Source organism: Myotis myotis, unplaced genomic scaffold, assembly GCF_014108235.1.
Source record: "Myotis myotis isolate mMyoMyo1 unplaced genomic scaffold, mMyoMyo1.p scaffold_m19_p_9, whole genome shotgun sequence".
NCBI classification, from domain to species: Eukaryota; Metazoa; Chordata; class Mammalia; order Chiroptera; family Vespertilionidae; genus Myotis; species Myotis myotis.
This window is the reverse complement of record NW_023416401.1, coordinates 36,920,807-36,948,402: the sequence shown is the minus strand read 5'-3', so window position 1 is coordinate 36,948,402 and position 27,596 is coordinate 36,920,807. Positions and strand designations below refer to the sequence as shown.

Below are 27,596 nucleotides of genomic sequence, written 5' to 3'. Positions count from 1 at the left end.
TGATAAAGTGGCTTCTTACGGTCTTACAGTAGGCAGTCAACCACTGGGGTGTGGCTGCAGTTCACTAGTGTGGGGGATGATATTTTTGTATGATAAAGTAGATAAAGAATATTTCCCTTCAGGGTGAAAGAGACCATTGAGTATCATGTGCCATGTACGTATTCTCTTACCCCTTAGGAGGGAAGATGGTACCTCCACTCCATGGATGAGGGGATCAGAGTTCACAGAAGTTAATTCACATGTTCGAGGGCAGACAGTAAACTGCAGAGGCAGACTGAAAGTGGAGATCTGTTTGACTGAAAGCCCATAGTCTTTTCCACTCTAATTACCTGTGGTGAGAGTGGATGTAGGAGTGAAGGCTTAAGTGTATTCTGTAAGTACCCTGGTTATTGTCTTTGCAGAAACAAGGTAAAAGTTGAGTCATATCCAACTCTTTCTTTGTAACAGACAGTGAACCAAGCCAAGTCTCAGAGCCCAAGAAGACTTTGTCACCAACTCGTGCATCGGAACCAAGTCGGGCAGCAGATCCAAAACTGGGTCCCCAAGAACTTCAGGATAAGAAAATCCAGGTGCTTGAGGAGAAGGTTCTCCGGCTCACAAGGACAGTTCTTGATCTCCAGTCTTCCATCGCTGGAGTAAATGAAAACATCAAACATACCATTCAGGACGATGCCAGCAAAATGCTGGCGTCGTGGCTCAATAACCTGCACCCCCAGCCAGTGCCTGACAGTGCTGTTGGTAGAGACACTGAAACGGTCCAGCTTCCTGGTGACCTCAACAAAACGGAATCTGGCATGAAGGACATCAAATCCGAATTGGCTGAAGTCAAGGATGCTCTGAAGACCAAGAGTGACAAGCTGGAAGAGCTGGACGGGAAAGTGAAGGGTTATGAAGGGCAGCTTAAACAGCTCCAGGAGGCTGCCCAGGGCCCTACGGTGACCATGACAACCAATGAACTCTACCAAGCCTATGTTGACAGTAAGATAGAAGCCCTGAGAGAGGAGCTCATGGAGGGAATGGACAGAAAGCTGGCCGATCTGAAGAACTCCTGTGAGTACAAGCTGATTGGTGTTCAGCAGCAGTGTGATGACTATGGGAGCAGCTATCTGGGAGTGATTGAGCTTATAGGAGAGAAGGAAACAAACCTGAAAAAAGAAATAAATGACCTTCGAGCCCGGCTGCAAGATCCTTCAGCCCGGTCCAATTGCTGTGATGGTGAAAAGACTGGTGACTTTGGGCAACAGATCAAGGTGTTAGACCAGAAAATTGAAAGAGTTGCTGAAGCCACCAGAATGCTAAATGGGCGGCTGGACAATGAGTTTGACCGGCTCCAAGTTCCAGAGCCAGATGTGGACTTTGATGCAAGATGGAACGAATTAGATGCAAGGATCAATGTGACAGAGAAGAATGCGGAAGAACATTGCTTTTACATTGAAGAAACGCTCCGGGGGACCATTAATGGAGAGGTAGATGACCTGAAGCAACTTCTTGACCAGAAAATACAGTCTCTGGAAGAGCGTCTGGGGAGCCTGCTCCTGGAGATGACCAACAACACTGATGCAGAACCCACTCCCCCAGCATCAGCCCGCCCTGGCGGGTCAGGGGCTGGGCATGACCAGGTCATGGTGGAATTAAACCACTTGAAGAAGAAAGTTCAAGATGTTGAGGATATTTGCCTGCAGGGAGCGCTTCATGGGATAGAAGATACTTTTCCAAATGGAGAAGACCACGCAGTGGGTGATAGTTCGAGCCTTTTGAAGTCTCTGAATGACACGATGCATAGGAAATTTCAAGAAACTGAACGTAGCATCCAGAAACTTCAACAGGATTTTAGTTTTCTGTATTCTCAACTAAACCACACAGAAGATGATATGAATCATCTTCAGAATGAGCTGAGCAAGTGTAGGGAAGGTAAAAACGCTGGAGTGGATGGGTTTCCTAAGGGGGGCGAGCGAGAAAGGACGGTGGAGCCCCTCCCGACTCCCCAGGACACCGAGGCCCCTTGCTGCAGCCAGCTGGAGGAGAGATGGCAGAGGCTGCAGAGCCAGGTGCTCGCTGAGCTAGACACTTGTAAGGACAATACGCACGGGGTCCAGAGGGAGGTCTCGGTGGTTGAGCACAGGGTGTCTCAGATGGAGAAAACTTGCAGCAAACTGGACTCCATCTCAGGAAGTCTTCAGCGGATCAAGGAAGGGCTCAACAAGCATGTCAGCGGCCTGTGGAGTTGTGTCAGGCAGATGAACGGGACCCTCCGATCACATTCCCGAGACATTTCTGGCCTGAAGAATTCTGTGCAGCAGTTCTACAGCCACGTTTTCCAGATTTCTACTGACTTGCAAGATCTGATCAAGTTTCAGCCACCAGCAGGTAAGTTGACCTTTACAATATCATTCTTGTGTGTGTTTGCAACATGCATTGTGTTAGATTTTAGACAGTTTGTGGAATTAATTATATCAGCGCTACTCGAAGTGTGCTTCATAGATTGGTGCCGGTTTGTGAATCACCTGGTGCTGGGTAGCGATGACATAAATACCAACATTCAGAACACGTATTTAGGAACTTTTAAAGGAATTTGACATCACTGTAGCAGTCAAGCACCTGTGTGGGCTGCATCCAAGAACTGTTGTCTTCCGGTCCAGCGCACATTTCCTTTGTGTCTCCCAGAGTTGAACATCGACTTATTGAGCCAGCTGGACAGAAGGACTCCCCCCACCACCACTTTCTGACCTGTCCTCTCCGTTTTCTTTTTTTCTCTCCTCGTCTTTGGGCCTTTATCACCTTCTCTACCTTGCCCAGCTCCAGGTGACAAACACTCTTATGCGTTGCATTGAAATTTCATGGCCTGGTGTGAGCCTATAAGATTTTATGATCAGGTCCCAGCTGAGACATAAAATGCGAGGAGGGGGCGGCTGGAGCATGAGCGGTAGATGAGCCCTGGCCTGCCTGGGGAGAGCCAGGGCCCGGTCCTCAGGAGGCTTGGGGAAAGGACCGAGGTAGTCAGAGATAAGGGGTTTGTAGATAAGAAGTTCTCCATGTTAACCAGGAGCAGGAAGCTGGCCTCTGCCCCGGTGTTGGGCCCACCACACCACACTATTTATAACCCTCCGCCTCCTCCCCAGGCCCACGAAGCTCCTGTATCTCTGGAATGTTGAGTGACGGTCACAAGACTGTGTGTGTTCATAGAATGATTGTCCCTTGTGGTGACAGTGCTGTCTGGACAGTGCTTTATAGTCACCTATTGAACCAGATATTTCCAGTTGATTTGCAACTCCCAGGCAGTGTGGGATGCTGTGTGGACTCTTTCACGTTTGTCTGTTGAAATAGGAGTTGGAGGTGTGGCTTCCAAAAGATTACCCTTTTGCGATGAACTCAGTGTTGTGAATGTGGAATGCATGGACTTTCGGGCATTTCAAAGGGCCCCAAAGAACCAAGCAGAGCTTCATCCGCCCTCGTGTAGCCTCCAGGGCTGGGATATCTGTGACCTGAGTATCAGAGATCCAGGGGTGCATTAGGGTCACAGTGTAAGTTACATTGACTAGTAAAATGTCAACAGAACATGTATTGCGCTCCTACTATGTGCGAGGCTCTGTGAGGGATACAGATGAGTACCACAATCTTCACCTGCAAGGCATTGTCGGTCATAGTGGTGAAGACACACAGGTCTGCAGAGACCTGAATGAGACCGTATGTTCAGGTCCAGTGGGTGGTGTAGGGGTTTTTAGTTCATAGGATTTTATTGAACCCTTACTGTGTGGTCGGTAATGAGCTATGTGTGTGGAGTATGTGGATGACTATGTATGTGACAGCGACAGTCTGAGGGGAAGCAAGCAGACAGGGTTGGTTATGGGAATGCCATGTTCATGGGTGCTCTGGGCTTGGGGAGTAGCACCCACGGCTGCTGAGGAAGTTGAGGAGGCTTCTCAGAGGAGAGAGCACCTGAGCTGAGTGTCCAAGATTGAGAATTCAGAGGCTGAGGAGTGAGCTAGAGTGATGAGAGATACTTCTGGAAGGAAGTGTTACTGGGGATAATAATTGAGGGATGTGTAGGAATCAGAAAAGAAGGAGGATGGGGGGCATACCTGGTGAAGAGTCGGTGCGAATGGATCACTTATTACCATGTAACAACCTACAACAAAGATGTGTTGTTCTCCATTATTCTGCAAGTTAGGAACTCAGGCAGGGCTTGGCTTGGTGGTTCTTCTGCTCCACTTGGTGTTGACTTGAGCTGTTCACTAGGCTGCAATCAGCTGGCATTGGCCTGTCTGGGTTGGAAGGTCCAGGAAGGCTTCAGTCACGTGTCAGTGCCGCAGGATTCCTCCATTGGCCATCCTCTCTCTCCCTCTCTCCATGTGGCTAACTTGGGCTTCATCGCAGTAGGATGGTCTCAAGATAGTCAGATTTATTACACGGCAACTGGCCATAAGGGAAGGCAGAAGCTGCTGGGCCTCTTCCAGGCTGGGCCCAGAGCTGGTATGGTGTCACTTCTGCACATTCTGTTGGTCAAAGCAAGTTAGCTTTTGAAGGGTGATGTGGCTTGTATTTGTCAGGAGGCAGGGAACATGAATGTCAGTCCTCATATCTCCCACTGGGAGCCAAGGGCCAGGGGTGAGAATGCATAATGTAGTGTATGCAGTGGCCAGTGACCAGATTGCTGGTCCCGGATGCAGACAGTTCCCTCTCAGTCCACTGCCCTCCTCACAGGTCTCGTTCTTTTCTTGAGAAGCATCCCTAGTGGGGGCTGAAGTATCCAGGAGGCAGCCAGTGGGGGGCAGGCAGAGGGGCTTCAGCTGATGTTCAAATATATCCAAGTCTCTTTCCTGTCTCTCCTGCTAGTGCAGATGTTTGGCTATTTTATGGGACACAAGGTGCATGACTTTCATCTAGTACTTGGGCAGGTGCTTAACTTTCAAAAGGTGAAGAATCACTGTATTTTCCTTACTGTCTCACCTTCAGCGCAGCGGCCCCCCTACACATTCAACAAATATTTTCTGAGTCGTGTCCCAGTGCTGAAGTTTCAGCACTGAGGGATCTTACACTGTAGTTGGGAAGACAGACAATGCACAGCCAAGCAAATAAAGATGTGATTTCAGCTAGTAATCGGTGTGTGAGGAAAGATACAATGGAGTAAGGCAATAGAGATTGGGGGACAGTATGTATTTTTTTAGTTTATGTTTAAAATATATTTTTATTGATTTTAGAGAGGATGGGGGAGAGGGAGAGAGAGATAGAAACATCAATGATGAGAGAGAATCATTGATCGGCTGCCTCCTGCATGCCCCACACTGGGGATCGAGCCCGCAACCCAGGCACGTGCCCTTGACCGGAATCAAACCTGGATCCTTCAGTCCACAGGCTGACTCTCTATCCACGGAACCAAACTGGCTAGGGTGGGGGACAGTATATTTTAAGTGAGTGGTCAGGGAGGGTTGCACAGTGGAGATAGCTTTTGAGCAGATCTATGAATAAAGTGAGGGGCTAGCCCTGCAGAGATCTGTGGGACAAGTGTTCCTGGGAGCAGGAACAGCATGTTCAGAGACCCTCAGGCAGGAATGAGTGCCAGCTTTGGACACTCAGAATGCCAGTTTGATCAAGTCTGTGAGCAAGGGGGAAGGTTGTAGACAGGGAGGCCGAAGAGGGGGTAGGAAGCAGAGCGTGCAGGATTTTATAGGCTGTGGTGAAGGATTTGGGTTTTGAGTACAATGAGAAGCTATCAGAGGATTTTGAGCCAGGAAGCAGTTTGCAGTCCCATCTAAACCTATACTTTCTCCGTAACTTTGGGCAAGTTATTTATCTGCCTAGTGCCTAACTTTCTGCATCTATTAATTGGAAATGATGATAATACCTCAGAAAGTTGTTCTGAGGATTAACACTCCTGAGTGGTGGTGTATTAATTAGCCCTTGGTGATCACGCAATCAATATTACCCATATTTTAACCCTCCGTCCCCTCTAATGGATGGGCAGTCAGTGCCTGGCCAAACTTCTCTCCCTTTCCCTTCAGCCTCCGAGGATTGAGCGGGCCTGTCCACACAGCGGGTGTGGGAGGAGAGCTCCGGGTGTCAGGCTGCGGGCTGCTCTGCAGAAAGCTCTCGACAGGCAGGGCATCGCTCCCTCCTTCTTTCCCTTTCGTGTTCTTCTTTGGTAAATTGTGGACCCGGTAGGAAGTGTAAAAAGCCTAGTAATCGCCCCTCCCTAGCATTCAGAATTCACGTTCGTTCGATACTTCCATTGCAGCGGTTCTCAATGGAACCGCTTTGGGTCGAGACCCCTTTGGCGGTCGAACCACCCTTTCACGGGGGTCGCCTAAGACCATCCTGCATATCAGGTATTTACATTACAATTCATAACAGTAGCAACATTACAGTTATGAAGTAACAACAAAAATAATTTTATGGTTGGGTCACAACATGAGGAACTGTATTTAAAGGGCCAGAAGGTTGAGAACCACTGCATTAGAGGCTTGGCACTCAGGGAAAGTTTAGGTTCTGAAGGACAAGGAGGGTTCTCATCCTTCGCTCTTCTGTCCCCCGGGGCTGGAGGGGTTGGGCCCTCTGCCTGGACACACTCACTCCCATTTCCACAGACGGGTGTGGGCCCTGGTCCTTCACACCTTCTCACCAGCACCCTCTCCCTTTCCTTTAGTGGCACCTGGTCCCCAAGTTGCCCAGTTTCAGCTTCACTGAAGCCAGTCTCCAGTCGAGGGTGGAAGGCAGAGTCTATTTCCTGCCTGGGCCCAGAACCCCCTGGCCAGCACTGCAAGCATCCTCAACCCCAGACTGGCTGCAGCCGGCCGGCCTGCACGCCCAGCCTTCTGTCTGCGGGAGACGCTGAGCCCGGCTGACTCCAGCGGCTGTGCTATTCCCCTTACAGTTGGGAGACAAGGGGACTTCCTGGGGTTGAGAAACCTGGGTCTTCACCGAGCACAGATGGTGGGCAGACGAGCATTTCTGTGCATCAGGGAAGCTCTCTTTCCCGACGTCACGGTTCCAGGAAGGGACCGGCTGAGTAGATGCCACAATATTGTTTCAACATCCTCTAGTGGCCACAGCATTACTTCCCTTTCCAGTCGCCCACCTCTGTCTTCTCGTGTCTCAGGGGAACTTCTCATACCACTTCGGTTACATTAATCATGTTTCACTTAGGAGTGTTCAGCGTCAAGAAGCCCATCCATATCAAGTTGCTTAATTTAAGATGTGCTGTAAGAATGAAAAAGCATGGATTTTTCAAATACAGTGGGGCCTTGACTTACGAGTGTCCCGACTAATGAGTTTTTCGAGATACGAGCCGTCTCTCAGCCGATTTTTTGCTTTGAGTTGCGAGCTAAAATTCGGGTTACGAGCCAGCTTCAGATACCCCACCGCTAGTTGGCACAGCGAACGTCACAGTGAACGCCACAACATCAGCCCAGCATCACGTGTCTCACTCGTTCACTTTATGATTTGACATGCGAGTAATTTGAGTTACGAGCTCCGTCATGGAACGAATTAAACTCGTAAGTCAAGGCCCCACTGTAACGATCCAGCCATGGAGCCCGGCCTGGAGAGCGGCCTGATGCTGGTGAGGGACCAGGGGACCAGGTCAGGTGTGAGCCGCGTGGTGGGCCTGGAGTGCGATGAACATAGAAAGGCTAAGTACACAACATGCCCTCAGACCATACTGACTCCAGACAACACACAGCCTTGGACCCTGCAGGCATCAGTTTTTGTTTGTTTGCTTAATCCTCATCCAAGGATATGTGTTTTTTAAAATTAATTTTAGAGAGAGAGAGGAAGGGAGAAAGAGAGAAAGAAACGTTGATGGGAGAGAAACATCCATCGGTTGCCTCCCATACACACCCCGACTGGGGATCGAACCCGCGACCTTTTGATGTCCCGGATGACGCTCCAACCCACAGAGCCCAGGGCAAGGGCATCTGACTTTGCAGTGCTCTTTAGTTGGTATAATAGCAGCTGCCTTTCCCCATCGTCACCTGCGTTTAGAAGCGCAGTGTCTGCGGACTGAGCTCTCCCACAGCTGCATGCAAAACCCTCCGGGAGCTTAACCGAGAATCCTGGGCTCACTCTGGAGATTCCTGTTCCACCGGGATGAGGGGAGACCCAGGAATTTGTAGCGAAGTTTGTGATGAAAACAATAAACCCCTCCCCAGCTCTGGTCCCGGAAGCGGGAGGACCCTCAGAGGCAGCAGGAGCCACCTGCCCAGGACAGGCTGTGCCAGGAAGGGAGGCACAGCAGGAGGGAGGCGAGGGGAGAGAATAAAACCCCATGTGACACCTGCCACCAGCAGAAGGGTGACTGGTTCCGCATTCGTCACCGATCTGTCTCCTTATGCCTTGATCGCTGCCGCTTCATGAGTCAGGTGGTGTGGGTCCTCTCCGCCTTTCCACAGAGACCTTAGAACCAGCCTGTGGGTTTCTGCCACAAGAGAAATTCCCAAGTGATGCCGACGCTCATAGGCGAGGCCCTTCTCTGAGACTCAGAGTGAATACTTCCCACTTCAAGTGTATCGCCGCCCTTTCAACACGCAACTACAGCTGTATCATCAGTGCTGTGCTCTTTAGAGACGTGGACCCGGTTTCTCTGTTCACCCCGATTCCACGGGCTTCCGTGTGGTCACGGCCAGCCCACGGGCTCGGCCTCGCGAGGAGACTCGGCGTGGGCCCTGCCATGACATAACCAACCAGAGCTCCCTTGTGCCGGCCGGGGGCTTTCCTCTTCCCTCCCACCCCCACCCCGTGTGCTCAGAGTAGAGCCATTCAGTGAAGACCCTTCTCCCTCCCTCCCTGTGTTGTGGGACGGAGCAGGTTCTGTAGATGGTCTCCTCAGCCTCTCCTGTACCTCCCCGCCCACCCTTTAGGGGGCGCGCTTCCGGCCTGCTCTCGCCTCGCCCTCCTGCAGGGAAACCACGGGCTGTTTCCTCGGGAGGCCCCTCCCCTGGCCACTCTGTGCGGTCAGCGGGAGCCACCGTGGGGACTTCCTGGCGGTGGCGGCGTGGGCTGTTCCCAGAAACCGCGCTTCTGCTGCTCGGTGTGGTAATCGGCTCTGAGGACATCCTGCGTCCATCCAGTTAGCTGCCTCATGTCAGCATTTTGGTGGATTTTTAGCCAGAAGTCTTGATTGACATCTTGACAACACTTCCATAGTTGCAGCATTTGTTCTGCAGACACATCCCCCGGACGCAGGCGGGCCTGTCGCCTGGACCAGACCTCTGGTGAATTGCACTTCCCGCGTGCAGTGTTTTGCAATTAGGGAGCGCGCCCCCACCCACCAGGGTTGGCCTGTGCTGTGGAGGAGGGCATAGCTCAAGGGGGTTTCAGTGGCTCTCCCACAGCCAGGCCTGAACACAGGTGCCGACGTCGGAGGCCAGGGCCCGACCCACAGCCTCATGTTCTGTGCGAAGACACCGCGAACGTGCCAGGGACATGCTAAGGAGCCTTAACTTCTGCAGCTGAGACTCACATTGCAGCCAGCCTGCCTCCGGGGCTCCCAAGCGGCTGCAGGAGGAGACAACCCGCATTAATCGGCTGGAAGACACGTGTTCTTAGCACAACAGCCTCATGGATTTTGGGTAGTTTTTAAAGGCAGGTCTTTGTTGTAGTAAAGTTGAAACTGGCTTTTAGTAGGGACTTTTAAGAAGAGGGAGGGGCTTTTATTACCAAGTCCATCCATGGGGAGGCTGTGTCCTGCCTGGCACCAGGACGGTGCCCCGGGGGCAGGTTCCTGGAACAAGAGCCAGCACCCGTGGGGCTGACCCATTGCTTACCACGCCTCACGCACGAACACGCGGGCAGCAACACTTGGCTCTCATGAACTCAGCTCAGATGGTCGCTGTCTGAATGAGAAACATATGCTCAGCTCAGAAAGCCCGACTGCCAGAGTTATCTTTCTGGAGCAAGCAAAACGCTGTCTGGTCTGTGTCGAGTTTGCAGTCAGCGTGTGCATCAGGAGCCACGGGGGCCGGGCCGAGTGTGAGCTGGAGGGGCCGGGCTGGGCTCCGTCCCTCCGGGTGCAGCTTCCTTGTTCTTTGCTGGGATGCGACAGTGTGTGTGTGTGTGTGTGTGTGTGTGAGAGAGTGTGTGTGTGTGAGAGTGTGTGTGTGTGGAAGGACCCCAAGGAGATCAGTGGAGGATATTTGGCTCAAGCAGAATGTTCATTCTTTTCCCTCTGCCTTCCCTCAGTATGATGGGTCTGGGTGTTGAGAGAGAGATGACTATGAAAGAGAGAACTGTCGCTGTCTCTGCATACCAGTGTCACCTAACAGGACCCCAGAGGGGCAGCTGTTGGCAAAATTAGGGTGCCACTTTAACGGCTGGCAGGAATTTGGGTGTGGCCCATAGCACGTGCCATCCTTCCAGCCTCCTGTCATTCGCCCATTACCTGTGCCAGGCAGTGGGGATGGAAAATCATTAAAATGTGTCCTCAAGTGCTCATCGCCTGGCAAGAGGCCAGGTAAGAAACAAAGAGCAGCAGTCACCAACCTTTCGGACCTCACGGACTACCAGTGTCCGCGGATGGTCTGAGGTTGGTGATCGCTGCCCTAGAGGCCCAGAGAGCTTCATGGTTAGAGGCAGGATTGTTCAAGTCCTACTGGGCAGATCCAGGATGGCTTCACGGAGGAGGTGGTATCTGAGCTGCAACTTCAGGGGTGGGTGGGTTTCTCTCAGTGAGGGAGCCAGAAGAGGCCATTTAGGAAGTGAGAAAAAACAGCAGGAACAAAGCTCAGGTAAGAGCCGGGCACCACTGAGGTACTGGCGCCTGCAGGAGAGGGGCAGGTGGTGGGGGCTCGGGATGCCAGGCAGAGAAGATCTGACTTGATGAGCAGTGGGAAACAGCTGAAGAGTTTTGAGCAGGGAAAAGATACTAGAATGCTTTCTAAAGGGCATTGTGCAAAAGGTGTGGGAGAAGGAGCCAAAATATTTCAGAATTAGAGTCAGCTGGACTTAGCAACAGATCAGTGTGTGTGTGAGAGAGAGAGAGAGGGGCGGGGGGAGAGGGAGGAAAAAGAGAGGGAGGAGGAGAGTATGAGTCTGAGTGCCTGGATGAGAGACCAGGAAAATGATGGTGGATTTCAGAGAGAGACAGTTGGTTAGAAGGGCTTGGTGGGGAGAAGAAAAAAAGGGCCAGTTTTAGGGCCTGGACTTCGCTATTTCAAGGCACTTTGCTGACTGTAATTCACTGAGGGTGAAGGACTAAAGGAAGTATTTTTTCTTTATACATTTTGGGTGGAGACACCTAAACTTGGGCTTAAAGGGAGGACTTGGAGGGGAGGAAGGAAAGGGACGTGCAGAGAGGAGTGATGCTGGATGGCACAGCTCAGGCAGAGGTGTGCCCTGGGAGGAAGGACAGCGAGGAGGAGAGAAGACAAAAGACGGAGACTGAAGCAGGTGGGAGAAATCGGGCCCAGGGTGGGGAACCTTGTTCTACAAGGGCCATTTGGATGTTTATAACATCATTCAAGGGCCATGCAAAATTATCAGCTTAAAAACTAGCTGCTATATTTGGTCACACATTGAACGACCTCACTCCGAATGCCTTGGCAGGGCCAGACCAAATGATTTCTCAGGCCTCATGTGGCCTGCGGGCCAGACACTCTCCACCCCTGAAATAGGCCCTTGGTGTCTTCTACAATTATATTTTATGAAAACAAGAAAAATAGTGCCGAGAAGCTGGTGATGAAAATCTGTGCCGGTGCCCGAGTCTCTCCATCACCCTCTCACTCTCTGGGCAACCACGTGCAACTCCTCCGGCTGCCTCCATATTTCTGAAGTGATTGATTAGCTTTACATATCTTCCCATACAGATATTATAGGTAGCATTTAGATATTAAGTAGATGATATGATTTATCAGCGACAGACGGCCTGTGGCTCTCCCATGCCTCTCCCTGCTTCCCCTGCTCCCACTCCCAACAGAGTTACAGCACAAAAATCAAGTCAGTACCTATGCCATTACCAGCTGAACAGTTCAGTAATAGCTAAAGATGATGTTGCTTTTTGCTGAATTAGTAATAGTGTTGCGTTATCATTTGCTAGATTTTATGTATTTTGGAGTCTTCTCACTTTTCAACACTCTCTATGCCATAGTTACTTTATTGAGTTTGAAAATCAAACTAGATGATGTTCAAAATGCAATCACTGGTTTTGCCAGGATGTAATTTTATAGTGTTGGAGCCTGGGCTTGGAGACACCGTGTGGGCCTGAGGAGGTGGGGTGTCTGGCCAGGCGTGGTTCTTTGTAGATGCCCTGTGGGCCCCAAAGGAAGCCTCGTTCCAGGAACGTATTCGTGGAGAACAGGGCGGCAGCTTCCTGGCTGCGTCACCGTGCCATCCTGAGGGCAGGAAGCATGAGTCAGGAGGCTCCTCTGCTGGAAATCCCCTGCTGGGGATCTTAGGGCTGTGGTGAGGGCAAGGCCTGCGCTGGCTGCCTGGGGGCCCAGCTGGGGACACCTGCTTGGGGTTGCCTTGGCATCGGGACCTAGGCCCGCAGCTTCTGAAATCGCCCACAGTGACCCCAAGGCTAGCTTGTCTGCATGTAAGGTCAGCTGGTTTCTTTCAGTAACTTGGGGTACCCCCATGGGATCATTACGCAGTGAAATTGGGAAGTTTCGGATGCTGGAGCCAAGCATGGGTCCGTTGGGAGAGCACAGCCATCATGGAGGGAGGCTGAAAATCCCCTCCCTGGGCTGGGGCCTCCCATAGCCTCCTAGTGGCTCCCAGGCCCCCCGAGGGCAGCTGGATGCACAGCCCCTTCCGTGCCCACGCTGTGGTGGCCGCTCTTGTGCTCCTGGCGCAGGGCCGACTTCGCCGATGCCACATTCGGGACGGCCACCCAAGCATAGAGGGGCAATGGCCGAGCAGTCAAGCCTGAGGTTTTCAACTCTGTTTCTTTCCACTTCCCAAATGCTCAGGGGAGGAGCCCTCAGAAGCACCCCCGCCTCCTCCCCGAGGGAAGGCCCCGCAGGCCTCGGAGAAGCCCCCGCAGTTGGCAGAGGTCCCCACGGAGCCATCTCTTCCAGAGCTGACGCCTCCGCCGCTGCCCAGTGCGCCCCCACCTCCTGAGGACCCTGGACAACAGCTGCACTCGGGCCAACAGCCTGTTCCGCCCAAGAGACCCCAACAGCCGCTGCCCTGGCCAGTGTGGCCTGGCTGGACAGGCCTGCCCTTCCTGCCTGGCTCCACTGGGGTCATTATGGAGACTGGAGAGGCTGGGCCTCCGGGGAGGATGGGCGTGTCGGGGAGAGGCCTGCCCCAGGGCGTGGATGGCCAGATGGGGCAGGCGCCCATCCCCAGCGCAGAAGGCTTCGCGGGAGCACCAGGTAAGGCTCACAGGGGCCAGCACATCTGAGCTGCAGAGGGTGCGACTGCATGGAGGGGCAGTCTGAGCCTCCGGGGCCTGCTGGTGGGTTCAGGGTATAAGGTCCAAAAGGTAGCTCTCCAAAGGTGCTGAGGTCCTGAGGGACCAGTTCATGTGAACCAAACCCCAGAGCCTGGGGCACCCCAGGATCGTGCAATAAATTACACTTAGAATTATCCCCTGGGGATCTTCCCAGCAGGAAGCGAACCTGGGAAACCAAACATGTACCAGGAGCTGACATAGCAGTAAAGACAGCCTGCAGCAGAGGGTGAGCTGGGAGGGTCTGGCTCAAATCCCAGGGTCCACCAGCCCTGGGCCGGCCTCCTGACCTGAGGGCCAGCGCCTTCACCCGAGTGAGGGTGGCGCTAGGACCTCGGGGAGTTTCTGTGAGGACAGGGAGGAGGCCTAGCTCAGTGCCTGCATGGTGAGTGCTCCGCGAGTGTGTCAGCACCCTTGGGGCAGGTGGGGTGGGGTGAGGTCCCCTGCTAACTGGTGAAGGAAAAGGGAGCACATTTGTGGGATCCCCACCACGTGCCAGAGACTGAACCAGGTAGTCAGTTCCTTACAGCTCTCCTGGCGGCACCGTGATGTTATTAGTTCTGTTTACAGAGGGGTAAGCCGAGGCGCCAGCTATGACATGTAAACAGATGTTTTCCAAGCAGTTTGTTTCTATCAGTTTCACGTGTCATGGGTGCTTGTACACGGGGCTGCTGTCTGTCCGTCCCTGTGGCAACACTGCATCCAGCCTGCTGGAGGGCTAGCAGGGTCGTTGGCACGAGTGAACGACTCCGTCTGTGGCCTTCTCCTCCCTGGCTGGAGAAGCCCCAGCGCCTCACCTTTTTCCTTAGTCCCTCATCCAGCTCACCCTCAGGGCCTTCTTCCCTGCCCGGGGTAAGGGGGCGAGTGAGGAGGCAGGTACAGGGGTGCATCTGTTTCTAGGAAGGTGGCTGGGAGGGGTGCCCTTGCTCTATGTCTAAATAGTGTGAGGAGCGGTGAGAAAGAAGGGCTCTGAATGAGGTGCTGCGTGGGGTTTTGTTTGACGTTCCATCCCCATTGTTTTCCAGGGTACTCCAGGTCACCTCCTGCAGCCTCCCCAGGTACGTACGTCTGCCAGGAGACCAGGGCCGGAGGCCAGGCCTCCATGGCAGCCTCTGCCCTGCGTGTCCCTTCCTCCTCATTTCGGACTATTAGTGTGGGTGGTACCGGGCCCAGCCATCCTGCCTGCCAGCTGTGGGCAGGGCATCTGCTGACTGCAGTGGGCTGAGCTCCCCAGAGAGGGTCAGAGTCCTGCCAGAGACAGGACCTCTCCCTCATACATGAACCCAGCTCGTGGAGTTTCCTGAGAGGCCCACTGGGTGCACCTAAGCCTGGTGTGGCCCTGACCAGCTTCCTGGGGGTCCAGGTGTTACTAGTTCTTCAATAAGCAAGCAGCTCCCTAGATTATTCCCATTATCCATTCCCCGCCCCCCCCCCCCCAAGATGCACAATACATCAGTTTGTTCTGAGAAATTATCAGCCTCAGTTCCTCTCCAACAGTCTCTCCCCCTTCGCTCTCACAGTGTTGCACATGTGGTCTCACACATGTATACACACACAGTGTCTAACACACGGGCTCACACATGAATACTCCCAGCCAGTGCCTGTCCCACTGCCCAGGTCTGCCATCCTCACAGCCTATCTGACTGCCTGGCTCTCGGATGGTGTGTCCCGGGTGCTCTACCGCTTGAAGGCAAAATAAAGCAGCAAGGCTGCCTCCCGAGACAGGCACACAGGCCTCGTCTTCCGGGCCCCAACCCCACCTGCCTGCGAACACTCCGTCCTCTGTTCCAGGGGTTCCAGCGCCTTCTCCGGTGTCTTTCTCTGCGGGGCTCACCCAGAAGCCTTTCCCCAGTGATGGGGGTGTTGTCCTCTTTAACAAAGTGCTGGTCAACGACGGGGACATGTATGACCCCAGCACCGGTAAGTCTGGAGGGGTGCGCTGTGTGGGGTCCTGGGGAGGGGGACTCCGACTGGCAGAGGTGCCAGCAGCTGCGGGCCCTGGAGGGGCAGCTGGCAATACTGCTGCCCCCCGTTGTGGGCTGTGAAGAGGGCTCCAGTCTGCAGGGCGACGGGTGTGCAGTGACATTTCCCAGTCATGATGTCAGCATACCAGCCCTCGCCTGGGAATCGTTCATGTGACTGTGGAGATAAAGGCTCTCCCAGTCTGTTGGCGTCACGCCCCGGGACAGGCAGCAGAGTCCGCCCTGCCCTGCCTCCTTCAGCAGCTTGTGGTTTATGATGAGCAGAGCCAGGGCGGGACAGGAGGGCCGCCTGTGTTGTCTCCCCGCCCATGAGAACAGTGCAGCAGAGGTCACCCGAGGTCCTGCATCAGGCTTCCCCTTTCCCACTGGCCCACAACCTGAGCACCTGGGACTGGAGGCAGAGCCCTTCCCACCAGGTCAGACATGGGCATCTGGTCTCCAGGGTAAAGGGGAGGTAAGTCAGGGCAGAGTCAGAGCAGGGGCTGAGGGCCCAAGTGGCGTGGGGTTCCTTCCTGAGGCGCTGGGAGACTGAGAAGAGGCCAGTGCGTCAAGTGGCAGCAGCTGGGCGTCCACATGGGTCCTCCCAGGGCTGCATGCACACAGTGGCTGGTGGATTTGCAGGAGACTGTTGGGAGGTGGAATTGAGTTCCCTCTGGGCAGTTTTTAACTGTCACACTCAGGTTTGCCCTGCCTGCCATCGGCTAAATCGCTCTTATTCTTCGGACAGTGGTTCTTAAGTGTTAGTGAGCGTAAGTCACGTGCAGAAGCTGGAACAGTGGAGCTCCGGGGCCCCTGGAAGCAAGCTCAGGACCCTGCGTGAGGCTCAGGCAGGCCAGCCCAGTGTGAGAAGCAATCTGTGCTTTCAACTCAAGTACAGCTTCCTCCAGGGCTCCCAGTCCATGCTGCCCTGTTAGGGGGCAGCTTGTCCCCTCCGACAGGTCAGGGGATCTTTGCAAGCAGGGATGGTGACCCACACTTCTCCCATGACCCTGGGACCTCCAGCCCAGAACTTTTCTAGTTAGGCAGGTCCTCAGTACATTCAGGGTGACCCTGGCGAACAAGGCGGCCAGGTACCCAGAGTGCTGGGGCCAGGTCTGACTTCAGGGTCCAGGTGCCTAAGGAAAGACTTCTGGAGCTTTAAGTTACTACTGAAAGTTGGAGAAGGGCCCTGGCCAGTGTTGCTCAGTGATTAGCAGAGGTCCTCAAACGTTTTAAACAGGGGGCCAGTTCACTGTCCCTCAGACATTCCACACATGTGCACTGTGGGCCCGGGACGAGTCGGCTGCTAAGCAAGACAGGCAGCGGCGGCAAAAACACCCGGCGGGCCGGATAAATGTTTTCGGCGGCCACATGTGGCCCGCGGGCTGTAGTTTGAGGACTCCTGGATTAGAGTGTCAGCCTGTGCACCAGTGGGTCTCGGGTTCGGTTCCTGGTCGAGGGCACGTGCCTGGGTTGCAGGTTCTATCCCGGCCCCCAGTCAGAGGCACTTGTGGGAGGCAACCAATCGATGTGTTTCTCACATTGATGTTTCTCTCTCCCCGCTAATCCCTCTTCCTTCCACTCTAAAAGTCAATGGAAGAAACATCCTTGGGTGATTAACAACAAGCTGGGGAAGGGAGCCGGTGGCTCTTTTCCAGGGCAGGGTGAAGACCCAGACCCCAAAATTCCTTTTCAGCCCCAAGACTTCCATTCTGCCAGCTCTTGGCCTATGGCCATGTTCCAAATCTCGTCATCTCCCCAGAGACAAGGGACAATGGCTGCTCCTGGCAGCACTTGGTGTGGGCGCCCACTCTTCTAGCTGTGGGGCCACCTACCGCTGCTTTGCAACTGGCACATCTACAAACCCCATTGCCTCTTCCACACGCCAGCCCCACCTCCGAATCTTTGGCCAAGTGAAAATCAGCCAGCTTCTGGCCATGAAGGGATGCCACTTGTCTCCTGGCTCCTCCACAGGGAGCTGGTTGGGTTTTCCCTGTGTGAGTAACAAGCTTTGTGGGTTTTTTGGGTTCAAGCTGTGAGGCTGATTCTAAGTTGGCTTTGGGGTACTTTCAGTGGTGAAAGCTTCCAAGAGGCAACCAGGACCTGGGTGGCTGTTGTTCACTGTACCTTAGGTGGTCAGGGGAGCAGGCCCCAGGCTGGGCCCTGTGTCTTCACCGAGCCCGGGCGGCGCACACGGCATTGCCAAGGCTGGCGCACGGTTGCCAGTGTTAGGACTGAGCTCTCTCCCAGCACTGTGCACAGCACGCAGGGGCAGGTCCTAGGGCTGCGCTGGGTGCAGGTGGGGTGTGGTAATTGTACGAAGGGCTGGAGGTTTTGCAGTATTTGTCCTCTTCTGGATGTGACAAGCATTACACAGTGGGTCTTGCAGAGGACTGGGTCAGTGGCAAAGAGCGATGCCTATCATTGGGTGGGTGTAGGTGGGCTACCTCTCCCACAAGCATTAACTGAAAACCTGTTGCAAAGCGCTGTGATGATGTCCCATAAACACAGGTGTCTGCCTTCTTCCTCCCAGGGATCTTCACAGCGCCATACGATGGGCGCTACCTGATCACGGCCACCCTCACTCCTGAGAGGGACACATACGTGGAAGCGGTCTTGTCGGTCTCCAATGCCAGCGTGGCTCAGATGCACACAGCTGGCTACAAGAGAGAATTCCTGGAATACCACCGGCCCCAAGGGGCTCTGCACACCTGTGGCGGCCCGGGAGCATTCCACCTCATCGTGCACTTGAAGGCAGGAGACGGCGTCAACATCGTGGTGACGGGGGGCAGGCTGGCTCACACGGACTTTGACGAAATGTACTCCACATTTAGTGGGTTTTTCTTATATCCTTTCCTTTCCCACCTCTAGGGCACTGGGGAAAGGTAAGGCGAAGGAAAGTTGTAAGAACTGGAAAGCTTTAATATTATTCACGTTATGTATGTAACTGGAGCACTGGTCTAGTATTCTGTCGACGTCCCACCACCTCTCTCAAGATAACAGCCTGTTCTGGCTTTGGAGGCCATGAACACACCTTAGAGTTCCCCAGCAGGCAGCAAGGACTGACTCCTGTCCTGCCCACGGGCTAGCTGAAGAGCTGGGACACATCCTTACCTCTAAGCCAGGGCCTCCCCAAGCTCTGGCTTTGCCCCAAGGGGCCGGAGCTGGGCCTACAAGGTGCTGCCCTGGGTGAGGCAGTGGGATCCAGTCCTGCTGCTGGAGAAGGAAATGCTGCTGGATGCAGGCCTGAGGTGGAGGGCTGGCCAAAATGGACACCTGTGGCCACAGTCTCTGCTAGTGTTGGTTTATACTGCACGCAGGAGAAGTTTCAACACTGAAGTGCACCTGCCGCGACGAGCCTGGGTCTGCAGTCTGCGGCCCCAGGTCCGGTTCACCACTGCTCACCCAGGCCTCTGCCCGGCTGTGAGGGAATCCAAGAGACTGTTGTGAGCTCGCTGGGCTCCTTGAATGACATGTACAATTTAAGTGCAAAGACAGGGAGTGTCAATAAAGATGTAAAACCACTAAACCACTTCAAGTTACTTAAATCCGGTGCCTTGTGGATTTAGAGTTGTTGCTAAAAGCAAACTGTAGAAAGACGTTGACTTTTTAATGGCTATAGAAAGTAAGCTCGAATAAATTAATCGCAACCATGTAACTTCCTCCTCAGCATCCACGATGTACGCTTGGCTCCTTTTTGCTTGTAAAGACAGCCCAGATGTGCTGGGAGGTCAAGGCCTCCATCTGAGCCCCACAGCTGAAGAGAGGCTCCTCCAGGGCGTGCTGAGAATTCACATCTAATTAGCAGCTGCGTAAGTTAATGAGACTGCTTCCTGCCCACATCACACAGATGTGGCTTTAAACTCGGGTTCCCAGGCAACCAGAGGCCCAACATAAAGCTGAGATCATCTGAGAAAAGCAGGCACTTCCCCCTGCAGAGCACGTTCTGTTCCAGGGAAGCCCAGCACGTTACTCCCTTCCCAGCAGCCACAGAAACCTCTAGGCACACCAGACTCTGCTCCAGGCGGTCTCTGCTCATTAGGTTGGTAAGATCTGTTGGTCAATCAAGTGCCACTGGGGGAGGCACATCGCCTAGCACCTCAGGGAAAGATGTGGACCAGAGACAAGTTTCCTGGGACTGAGTCAAGCCACCAGATACTGTTACGCTGTAACAATTGTGAACATTCCAAGACTGCGTGCCAGTGAGATCACAGGTGGCCACTGGCCCTGAGAGAGGAGCCTTCTTTCTCACCCCACCCCCTGGCAAGGGAGGAGTGGCCAGGAGCCTGAAGGTTTGCTGTTTTAGTATTTTAAAGTAAGTCTGGGTCTCTTTGTCCAGGAGGTTGGGGGAGAGTGGCATTCTCACCCCATTTCTCCAACTGGGGAACTGGCTAAAGGTGGCTGTCAGAGTATCAATGGCTTCCTAGAAATGACTCATGGAAAAAACCCCAGTGCAATAGAGCATTTTCAGGAACATCCAGTTGGCACGCATGCATGCTTTTGCCCTCTCTCCCTCACACCCCCTTGTAAACACCTTAACTCAGTGCCAAAGGGAGTAAGTGCACAATAGTTGGAAAGACAGGGACCACAGATGGTTCTCTAGAGCACCAAGTAATACTTGGTCCTCCTCTCTCAGTGCATTCTGACTCATTTATTAAAAAAAAAGAAAAAAGAATTTCAGTTCCGTGTATCCAAGGTGGGCAAAGTAGACTAAGTCTAACTACAGCAGGTCCTGTGTTCACTTCAGGATGAAGTAGGAGGGAAAGACCAAGAGAAAACACAGGGTCACCTGAGCTGCAGGCTGCAGGATCTGTGGGCAGTCCCTTCCTAGAAAGTAACAGCCCTGTGTGCCTGCGAGTGAGACCTAAGAACCAAGCCCCAGGACTCACGCAGGTGCAGAGGTACAACTTGCAAAATAAAGCTGTTGCTGAGAAAAGGTCAGAGCCCTTCTTAAGGTGAGCAGACAGGACTGAGACCTTCTCCCCCACGTGAACTATTACAACTGGCCATAGTTAAATGACTGCAAGCAGCAATATGATCCCAGCAATAAAGAATGTAAATCAATGTAAAGTGCATTTGAAATTATTTCCATGTTAGCACATTAATCTAGCGTTCTCAGTGACCCTATCATCTCTCCAACTGTTTTCCACAATTTATTTGTAGTTTGAAAGGATAGAGGTATTTGTGATCAGACACACACCAAGTCCATGCTTGTATATTTGAAACATGGCTTTGCATATATCCGCATCCACTTTCTAAACATACATACATGTCTTCCCTGTACTGTCCTATCAAAGGGAAGGAAAAGGAAGGAGACACGCAAACTCTAAGGCAAGCATGTCAAACTTGTGCGGGCCGGAGAGGCATGCAAAAGGGAGAAGGCAAAAGCACGCGTGTGTGCCAACTGGATTTTCTGAGTTGACAGGCTTGCTCTAAGGGGTGCAGAGTGCAGCAGGAGGAAGCTACAGTCAGACAGGCCTCCTGAGAGCAGGGCTAGGACCCAGGCTGCTCCTCCCTGAAGAGCTGGAAGCCATTCCCTTTAGAATCAACCTCCCAGTCTGAGCTCTTCCTTTCTCTCCCTAAAGAACAACACCCCCCACCCAGCCCTAGTCCCGTGTCCCCCCCCCCCCCCCCCCCCCAAACCATCATGGCGCGGAAAAGCAGCATGAAATGAGCGCTTTCCCACTCGAAGGCACACTCTCAAGGGCTTTTTGGGATTCAACACGTCCAGCACATGCTGCATCTGGCAGGACCCAGCAATCTGAAGGGATAAAAAGATGCTCATTTAAATAACACGTGTGATGTGGTTTTTGATTCAAGTTCACTCCGACTCTCCTAAGCCAATGAAAACATCAGGATTGCTAATTGTGTTCACCCCAGGGAAGGTTTAATGAAAGGTGGGATACTGTGAGCAGGACTCTCAGGGGAACCGGGAAAGGGCTGAGGGTGGAATGGAAACACAGTTTCGAGGATTCCAGTGAGCACACACCAGAAATCGCATATGGATGAGTGAATCATTCCCTGGCAGGACCTACAAAGCAAGAGATTAGTTCCTGAGGGTGTAGCCTCACTTTCGGAGTCAGGTTTTATAAAAACAAGCACCAAAAAGAAGTCCTTTCTGTAGACAAATTTAAGTGTCAGCAAAGATCAAAATGCTAATTTATGGAAATTAACAATTTCTGGCAAGAGTATAGAGAAGATGGTTTAAATGTCCTCTGAAGGAAAGAGTCGGACGCAGTTTACGTTTGTTTATTGTTGTAACATTTTGTTTTGAACATCAAACACTGCACCAAAATAGGAACCATTTATCTTAAGACAATGGTCTTTGCCATAACTAAGAGTACTGGACTGATGCTTACAATTTCTGACAACTTAAAACTTTTTAGTGGCACTGCTGTCTAAAAATCAAATACTTCATCAGAAAGTAATTATTAAATTAAAAGAACAAAGTTTCCCCCTCCCTTCTTACCTTCAAACCAAAAACATAGTTTTCATCTGGAAAGAGCACTTACTTGAAACAAAAACTCAATTTTAACTAGTTACGTTATACCCAGCATGCTCTAAAACGGGTAAGCAAGGCTTCCTAGAGTAAGCATGATGATCTCGAAAAGTTAAAATTCCCTGGAAAAGTCTGTTGTCACCAAGTTGCAAAAAGAGGAAGAGTTGCCTTCTTGCCTGTCTTTAAAGGGTCGTGCCTGCACCCTGAAGCACACACTGGACGGGTCGTGTGCAGTCTCTGGGGCACAAGTACTTCCAGTCATTTACCAGCTGTCCTCCCTGTGACTGTTAGCAGCTTTCATTTTAGGACATCACAGTAGTAAGTTTTTTCTTTTTCCAGTTGAAAACTATGCGGATGTGTTAAGCACAGCAAACATGGGACACACAGAGCGACACAGGCATGCTGTGGGCCCACACGTGCAATTCCTAATGCCTGGGAAGATGCAGATGCCGATGCCACAGCCGCACGAGCTTCACCACACAGACATCAACGCCGATACTAAAGTCAGGTTGAGCTGGAAAGAGGGAAGGGGCCATGGCTGTTTCACCAGTGAAGCAACTGAGAAAATGACTTAAAAGAGCCCGATCTGCCTGCAATCTCTCCGTGATACCATCCATCACCGAAAGCAGCGCAAGCTAATGCTTCTTCACTCACTCACTTTCGTAAGGGTCTGTGTACAAACACACTCGAGGGCATCTCTCTTTCACAGAAAGAATACACGTCATTTGTACCAAATGGCAATGGGTTTTCAGCACAAACAATACTTTTACCACACTACAGTATAGCAATCATCTACTTTTCAGCAAGAGGGACTCCTTTAAATAAGGAAAAAGATATGTTAATTAGTGTATGTACCCACTGGATCAATCTACAGCAAGGAAATGACAGTGTAGTGCTTACGGACACTTGGGCAAAGGGATCAGCCGCCCTCAACACAGAACTGGGAGACCCGGGTTCCTACAGTAAATCTTCTAGATAGGCCCACGTGTCCAGAGAGAAAGAAACTGTCTAGTCAAAAGCTCTCTACAAAAGATATGTATTAAGATACTTCATACTGCACATGTGCAGAGGCTCAGGTCAAGCACATAAAATTCTTCTAAAGCAAATACAGTCGAGGACACACTGACGGCATCTATGAGATCAAGTAATGGCCACTCTACCAGGAATTTAATTCACTAACTGGGAAGAACTTCATAAAAACATAACCTAGTTTCCCTAACCTACTGTACATAAAGAAACTCATTAAACAATTAGACCCTGACCTATTGAAGGCGGGAAAGTTTGCACTGGAGGAAGTATGTGCTGTTTCCCCTCTGGCAACGTGTGCCTCCAGGTTCTGCCACTGAGAACCGCATTCAAGGGCCTTCGCCATTGTCTCTGCATCCAAACGCACTAGGAAAAATGGCTGAGCTACAGCAGGGACTTTCAACTCTCCAATCTGGAAAAATAACCACCCCCATTTCTCCATCTTTACATCAGCATTATTTTGGGTGGAGTAAACAAAAATAAGGAGAGCCCCCCAAACAAGCACAGGTGGAAGCAGAGGTGGAAATGGAAACCCTCCTGAGCGGGTGTGCCTGGACCTGCAGTTCTCCCTCTGCTCTGGAACTCGGCTCACTGCTTTCTCACCAAGAGGGCCGCTTGGTCATTTTTGGTCCCCTGAAAACTTCCTCTCCAACAGTTCTGTTGGTTTTAGTACGGAGTTGATTGTCAACACCCAACCTGATCTCTCCAGGCCTCAGCTTACAGGACAGAAGCCTTCCCCAGTGCTGTCTGCTTGGACTCTGACCTGAGCTCAGTACAACCAGGCTGAGAAACTGAGGGGCAGGCAGGTGGAGAGAAGGACCCTTCTCAGGAGCCATAGTAAGTGCACATCTGCATTTCCAAGGCCTCCCTGAAAACAGCTGTTCTTTGCTGCTTAACCAACACTCACTATTATTCCTATTCTTACAGACATAAAACATATCTTGCAAAACCATTTCTTCTTGCTAGGTTCACATCATGGAGCAGTCACAGATGAGAAGGTGGCTTTTCCTCCCCAGGAGCCCATATCTGTGGGGTGGGATGAGTGGCCCCAGCAGCCGTCTTGTTTCAGTGTAGCAGGGAAGGAGGAACCCACAGAAGAAATGTGAGCAAGCGATTTGAGCCAACATCATTCATCGGACCTGAAGCAGCTCGGGGGACCCAGAACCCCTTAATAAAGCCCTGGTTTTACAGAGAAACACTTTCAACTGCCCAGTGGAAATTATAACACTTTACTTTGTGCAATATTTTGGTCCACTCTAATTTAGCTTCTTTTTACTTCGTTTTAATTTATGCAATTAAAGGAGCACCCAGCACACAACCTGACACAGAGTGTGCATGAGAACCGACCAGTGACAGGAGCCTAGGTCTTCGACCTCAGGTCTGAGCTGCCCTCAATTCTGCTGAGGCACTGAGCTGTAACTCTGCCAAGCCCAGGAGGGTAAGGAGAGGGCAGTTCCTGCTCCACAAGTTCACCTTGTCCCTGCTGGTACCTCGCTGTCAACATAGGTCTTGCCCCACACCTGTGGCTGGGAGGGGCTCCCAGTGTCCTCTGTCCAGCAGAAGTGCCGGTCACCTTCTCTAGCTGCAAGGCGGGAGACTGAGGACCTCCCAGAGGGGCTGCCTCAGGCCAGGTCGTCCAGGTCCACTTTGGGGATTGGGTCCCGCCAGTAGCAGAAGGAGCTGAACTCTGGGCATGGAAAGGCAGAATTCTGTTCCTTGTTGAGAAGTGGGAACACATGCTCCACGAGCTCACTCAGTCTGTGATACCTAGAAGGGATTGGAGAAGAAAAGTACAGACTCTTACTGTGAAGTTGATTTAAGAGCACAATACTATAGGTTGTAAAGCTAGTTATTCAGATTCCTCATATGGGTAGGATCTGAGACAGGTCTCCATCCCTTCCCTGGGCACAAAGAGAATCAGCAATCCCATAAATAGAGGGGAAAATACCCTGGCAATGAGGAAAACCTTCAAAGGCAGTGGTGATTCTGACACTTTGAGCAAGGCCCGATCCTTAGTATCTGTCTGTCACCCTGGCTGCACAGCACGAGGCTGAGAAATGGGAACACACTTACGATGACTTGTTTCCTTTGGTCCTTTCTTGAATTAATTCACCCTTGGGGTTCACAGTGAATATTCTGCAGTCTGGAACTCCAACTTGTATGTAAGCATAAACGTCCTGGAGAAGAAAACATGAAGGAGGAGGATTATAGGGAGGAGAAATTAGGCATTGCTTCTCCAGTTCCTTGTGAGCCAGAACTGCACAAACAAAAGACCGTCTCTACAGAAAACATGCAGAACTGGGCACCATGTAGCTTTGCCACTGAAACTGAACTTTAGACAAATCCAAACAAAAAGTGGAGCCAAACCCAGAGAGTGCTGGGGGATTCAGGAAATGTGGGCGCCAAGGAGATGCCAGTGGCACCCTGAAGCAAGAGGAGCTCCACTGCCCACCAGAGGCCAGGAAGCAGCCCTTCTGCATGCCTGAGGGATCTGAAGGCCCCTCTAAGTAGAGGCACGTCAGGAAAGTGTCAATTAAGGATGAGCACTCATGCCATGGTTTTGGGGTGGATCTAAGGAAACGGCTTAACCACCTGAGGAAATAGGAATTGAAGCCACAGAAACAAAGAGAAAGTGCCCTTCATCATATACCAAAATTCTGGGGCAGATCTCCACTTCCAGGATCTCCCCAATTACTCTAAGAATTTGGAATAGATAAAGTGAAAACCTATTTATCAGGATAGACATGCATTTTGCCTATAAAATTCATTTGAGAATTATGACATAGCTAACACCCTAAAAATACACTCCCCTCAATATTACCCACCACATCAGAATGTGCAGCCCAAAGGAGACACTTACATTTGGACGGTTTCCAAAGGCAGCATAAAAGGGCTGCTTAGATGGGGCAAACAGATTCTTGATATCATTTAGACACTCAATTTTGAATTTCTCTGGTTTCTTTTCTATCACTTCCCTAGGGGGGGAAAATTCAAATAAAGTCACCAAATTCAAAATGGTAGTATTCCCTGGTGTATGGTACTGAAATATTTTAGAGTGCATGACCACCCATTTTAAAAATGTAATTGGTCTCTTTCCTTCTCTGCCAGTCAATCTGATAACTACGAATATTTGATGGGGTTTGGAGAAAGAGAAAATGGCCACTCCTAGAACTTAACTTTCCTTGACCATGCTTGATATAGACCAGGTGAACTGTGACTTAGAATGCTATGGGGGAGACCTGGCTGGTGTGGCTCAGTGGTTGAGCACTGTCCTGTGCACCAATAGGTCACTGGTTTGATTCCAGGTCAGGGCACATACCAGGTTTTGGGTTTGATTTCAGGTAGGGTCACATACAGGAGGCAGCCAATCAATGTTTTTCTCTCTCTCCCTCTCCCTTCCTCTTTCTCTAAAATCAATAAAAATATATTTTTAAAAAGAATGCTATGGGGAAGCCAAAGAACTATGACAAGCTCTGAAACAGATACAATCCCTTTCTACAAGCCTGACACCCATCCTCACACAGTCCATTCAGGCCCCAGCACCTCCTCCCACACACTCAGAGGGGCTGCCTGTTGGGAGTTACCTGTGGAAGGCGGAGAACAAGCTGCTGGGGGACAGCATCAGAGGGCCCCGGGGCAAGATCGTGCCCTTGTCGTTGACCCAGTGCAGGTAGCCCCGGGTCATGTCGGCCATGCCGATGGCACGAGCAGAGCAGTACAGAAACTTGTAGCCATTCCTGAAAGAGAATGTGTCTTATTTAGCCCATTGTGCTTTGGGTAAAGGCAGGAGAAAAAAAGAAGCACTTTTCTTGTCAAAGATCCAAATAGAGATCCTCCCATTTATTGTGAAAATCAAATTATTGAATTTGACAGAAATACAGGATTATAAAGATTTCACCTTTCCATGGAAAACACCACGGGGGAAAATGAAGGTATATGCAACTAGGGATTATGCTAAGTTTACAAGTACTGATGTACATTCATCATATAGTCCAATGAAAGGCAGACTACAGAACAGACAAAAATCTTAGACTATCTTTAAATGATCTGCTATGCAGTACAGACACAAAATATCTTATTTATAAAGACAATTTGCAGAAGGCAAGCCATTCTATAAGCCAAGGAACAAAATTATACCTTGGTGACTGACATAATTTTCATATTAGGGCATCCTCAACTAATGTTTAAGACACTAATTTTTCAAGTCAATTTAACTCATATGTATTAGGGTCCCATGAAGGCCATGGCACTGTTTCTTCTCTGCTGCACTGGCATAGAAGACCCCAGGAGTGAAATGATGCCCCCATGCATGTATGCATGACCTCCTCAAAGAAATACCCAATTTAAAAGTAGCCAAGTACCTAATTAATAAAGCAAAACTGAAAATTGGCTCGTTACATTATAAGCTAAAAACCCAATTATAGCTCTAAGTATAAATATAGATAGTGCCTAAAATTCATAGCGTTGTGAGAATGAGATGATAGATGTTGGCTGCCACTTTCGTTTGTGTGAGTGGGAAAGAAGAGTGGTCATAGCTGGATCATGAACACACGTGATTTCCATGTACGCTATTTTTCGAAAGTTTTTAAAGCAAAATTCTAGAGCACATTAGCAGGTGGGACAGGAGACCTACTCGTTGATGGCATGGTAGAGCTTTGCAATACCCTGATGAGTCCAGTCTTTACCCAGCTGTGGAAGAATCTGTCCCAAAGCATCAGACCTAAGA

At 51.3% G+C, this 27,596-nt stretch overlaps 2 protein-coding genes across 12 annotated transcripts in view; one reads left to right on the top strand and one right to left on the bottom strand.

Annotated features, from left to right (window-relative positions):
• The window catches only part of EMILIN2 (elastin microfibril interfacer 2), a 41,785-nt gene extending 22,768 nt beyond the window's left edge, over positions 1–19,017 (top strand). For 2 of the 6 annotated variants that reach the window (XM_036323223.1, XM_036323225.1), the window contains 5 exons: positions 448–2,367; positions 12,900–13,307; positions 14,410–14,442; positions 15,176–15,304; positions 17,879–19,017. In XM_036323223.1, coding sequence (XP_036179116.1) covers positions 448–2,367; positions 12,900–13,307; positions 14,410–14,442; positions 15,176–15,304; positions 17,879–18,216 — 2,828 coding nt within the window. In that variant the 3' untranslated portion in view covers positions 18,217–19,017. Of the gene's footprint in view, positions 1–447; positions 2,368–12,899; positions 13,308–14,409; positions 14,443–15,175; positions 15,305–16,935; positions 17,343–17,878 lie in introns of those variants that run through there. The other 4 variants (XR_004970069.1, XR_004970068.1, XM_036323227.1 and 1 more) reach the window with 4 other exon arrangements.
• Positions 19,018–24,079: 5,062 nt separating this feature from the next.
• LPIN2 (lipin 2) overlaps positions 24,080–27,596 on the bottom strand; it is a 93,122-nt gene continuing 89,605 nt past the window's right edge. For all 6 annotated transcript variants that reach the window (XM_036323221.1, XM_036323217.1, XM_036323218.1 and 3 more), the window contains 5 exons: positions 27,504–27,590; positions 26,455–26,607; positions 25,731–25,845; positions 24,944–25,047; positions 24,080–24,637 (listed from right to left, as the gene is read on the bottom strand). In XM_036323221.1, the coding sequence (XP_036179114.1) occupies positions 24,493–24,637; positions 24,944–25,047; positions 25,731–25,845; positions 26,455–26,607; positions 27,504–27,590 (604 nt within the window). In that variant the 3' untranslated portion in view covers positions 24,080–24,492. The remainder of the gene's footprint in view (positions 24,638–24,943; positions 25,048–25,730; positions 25,846–26,454; positions 26,608–27,503; positions 27,591–27,596) is intronic.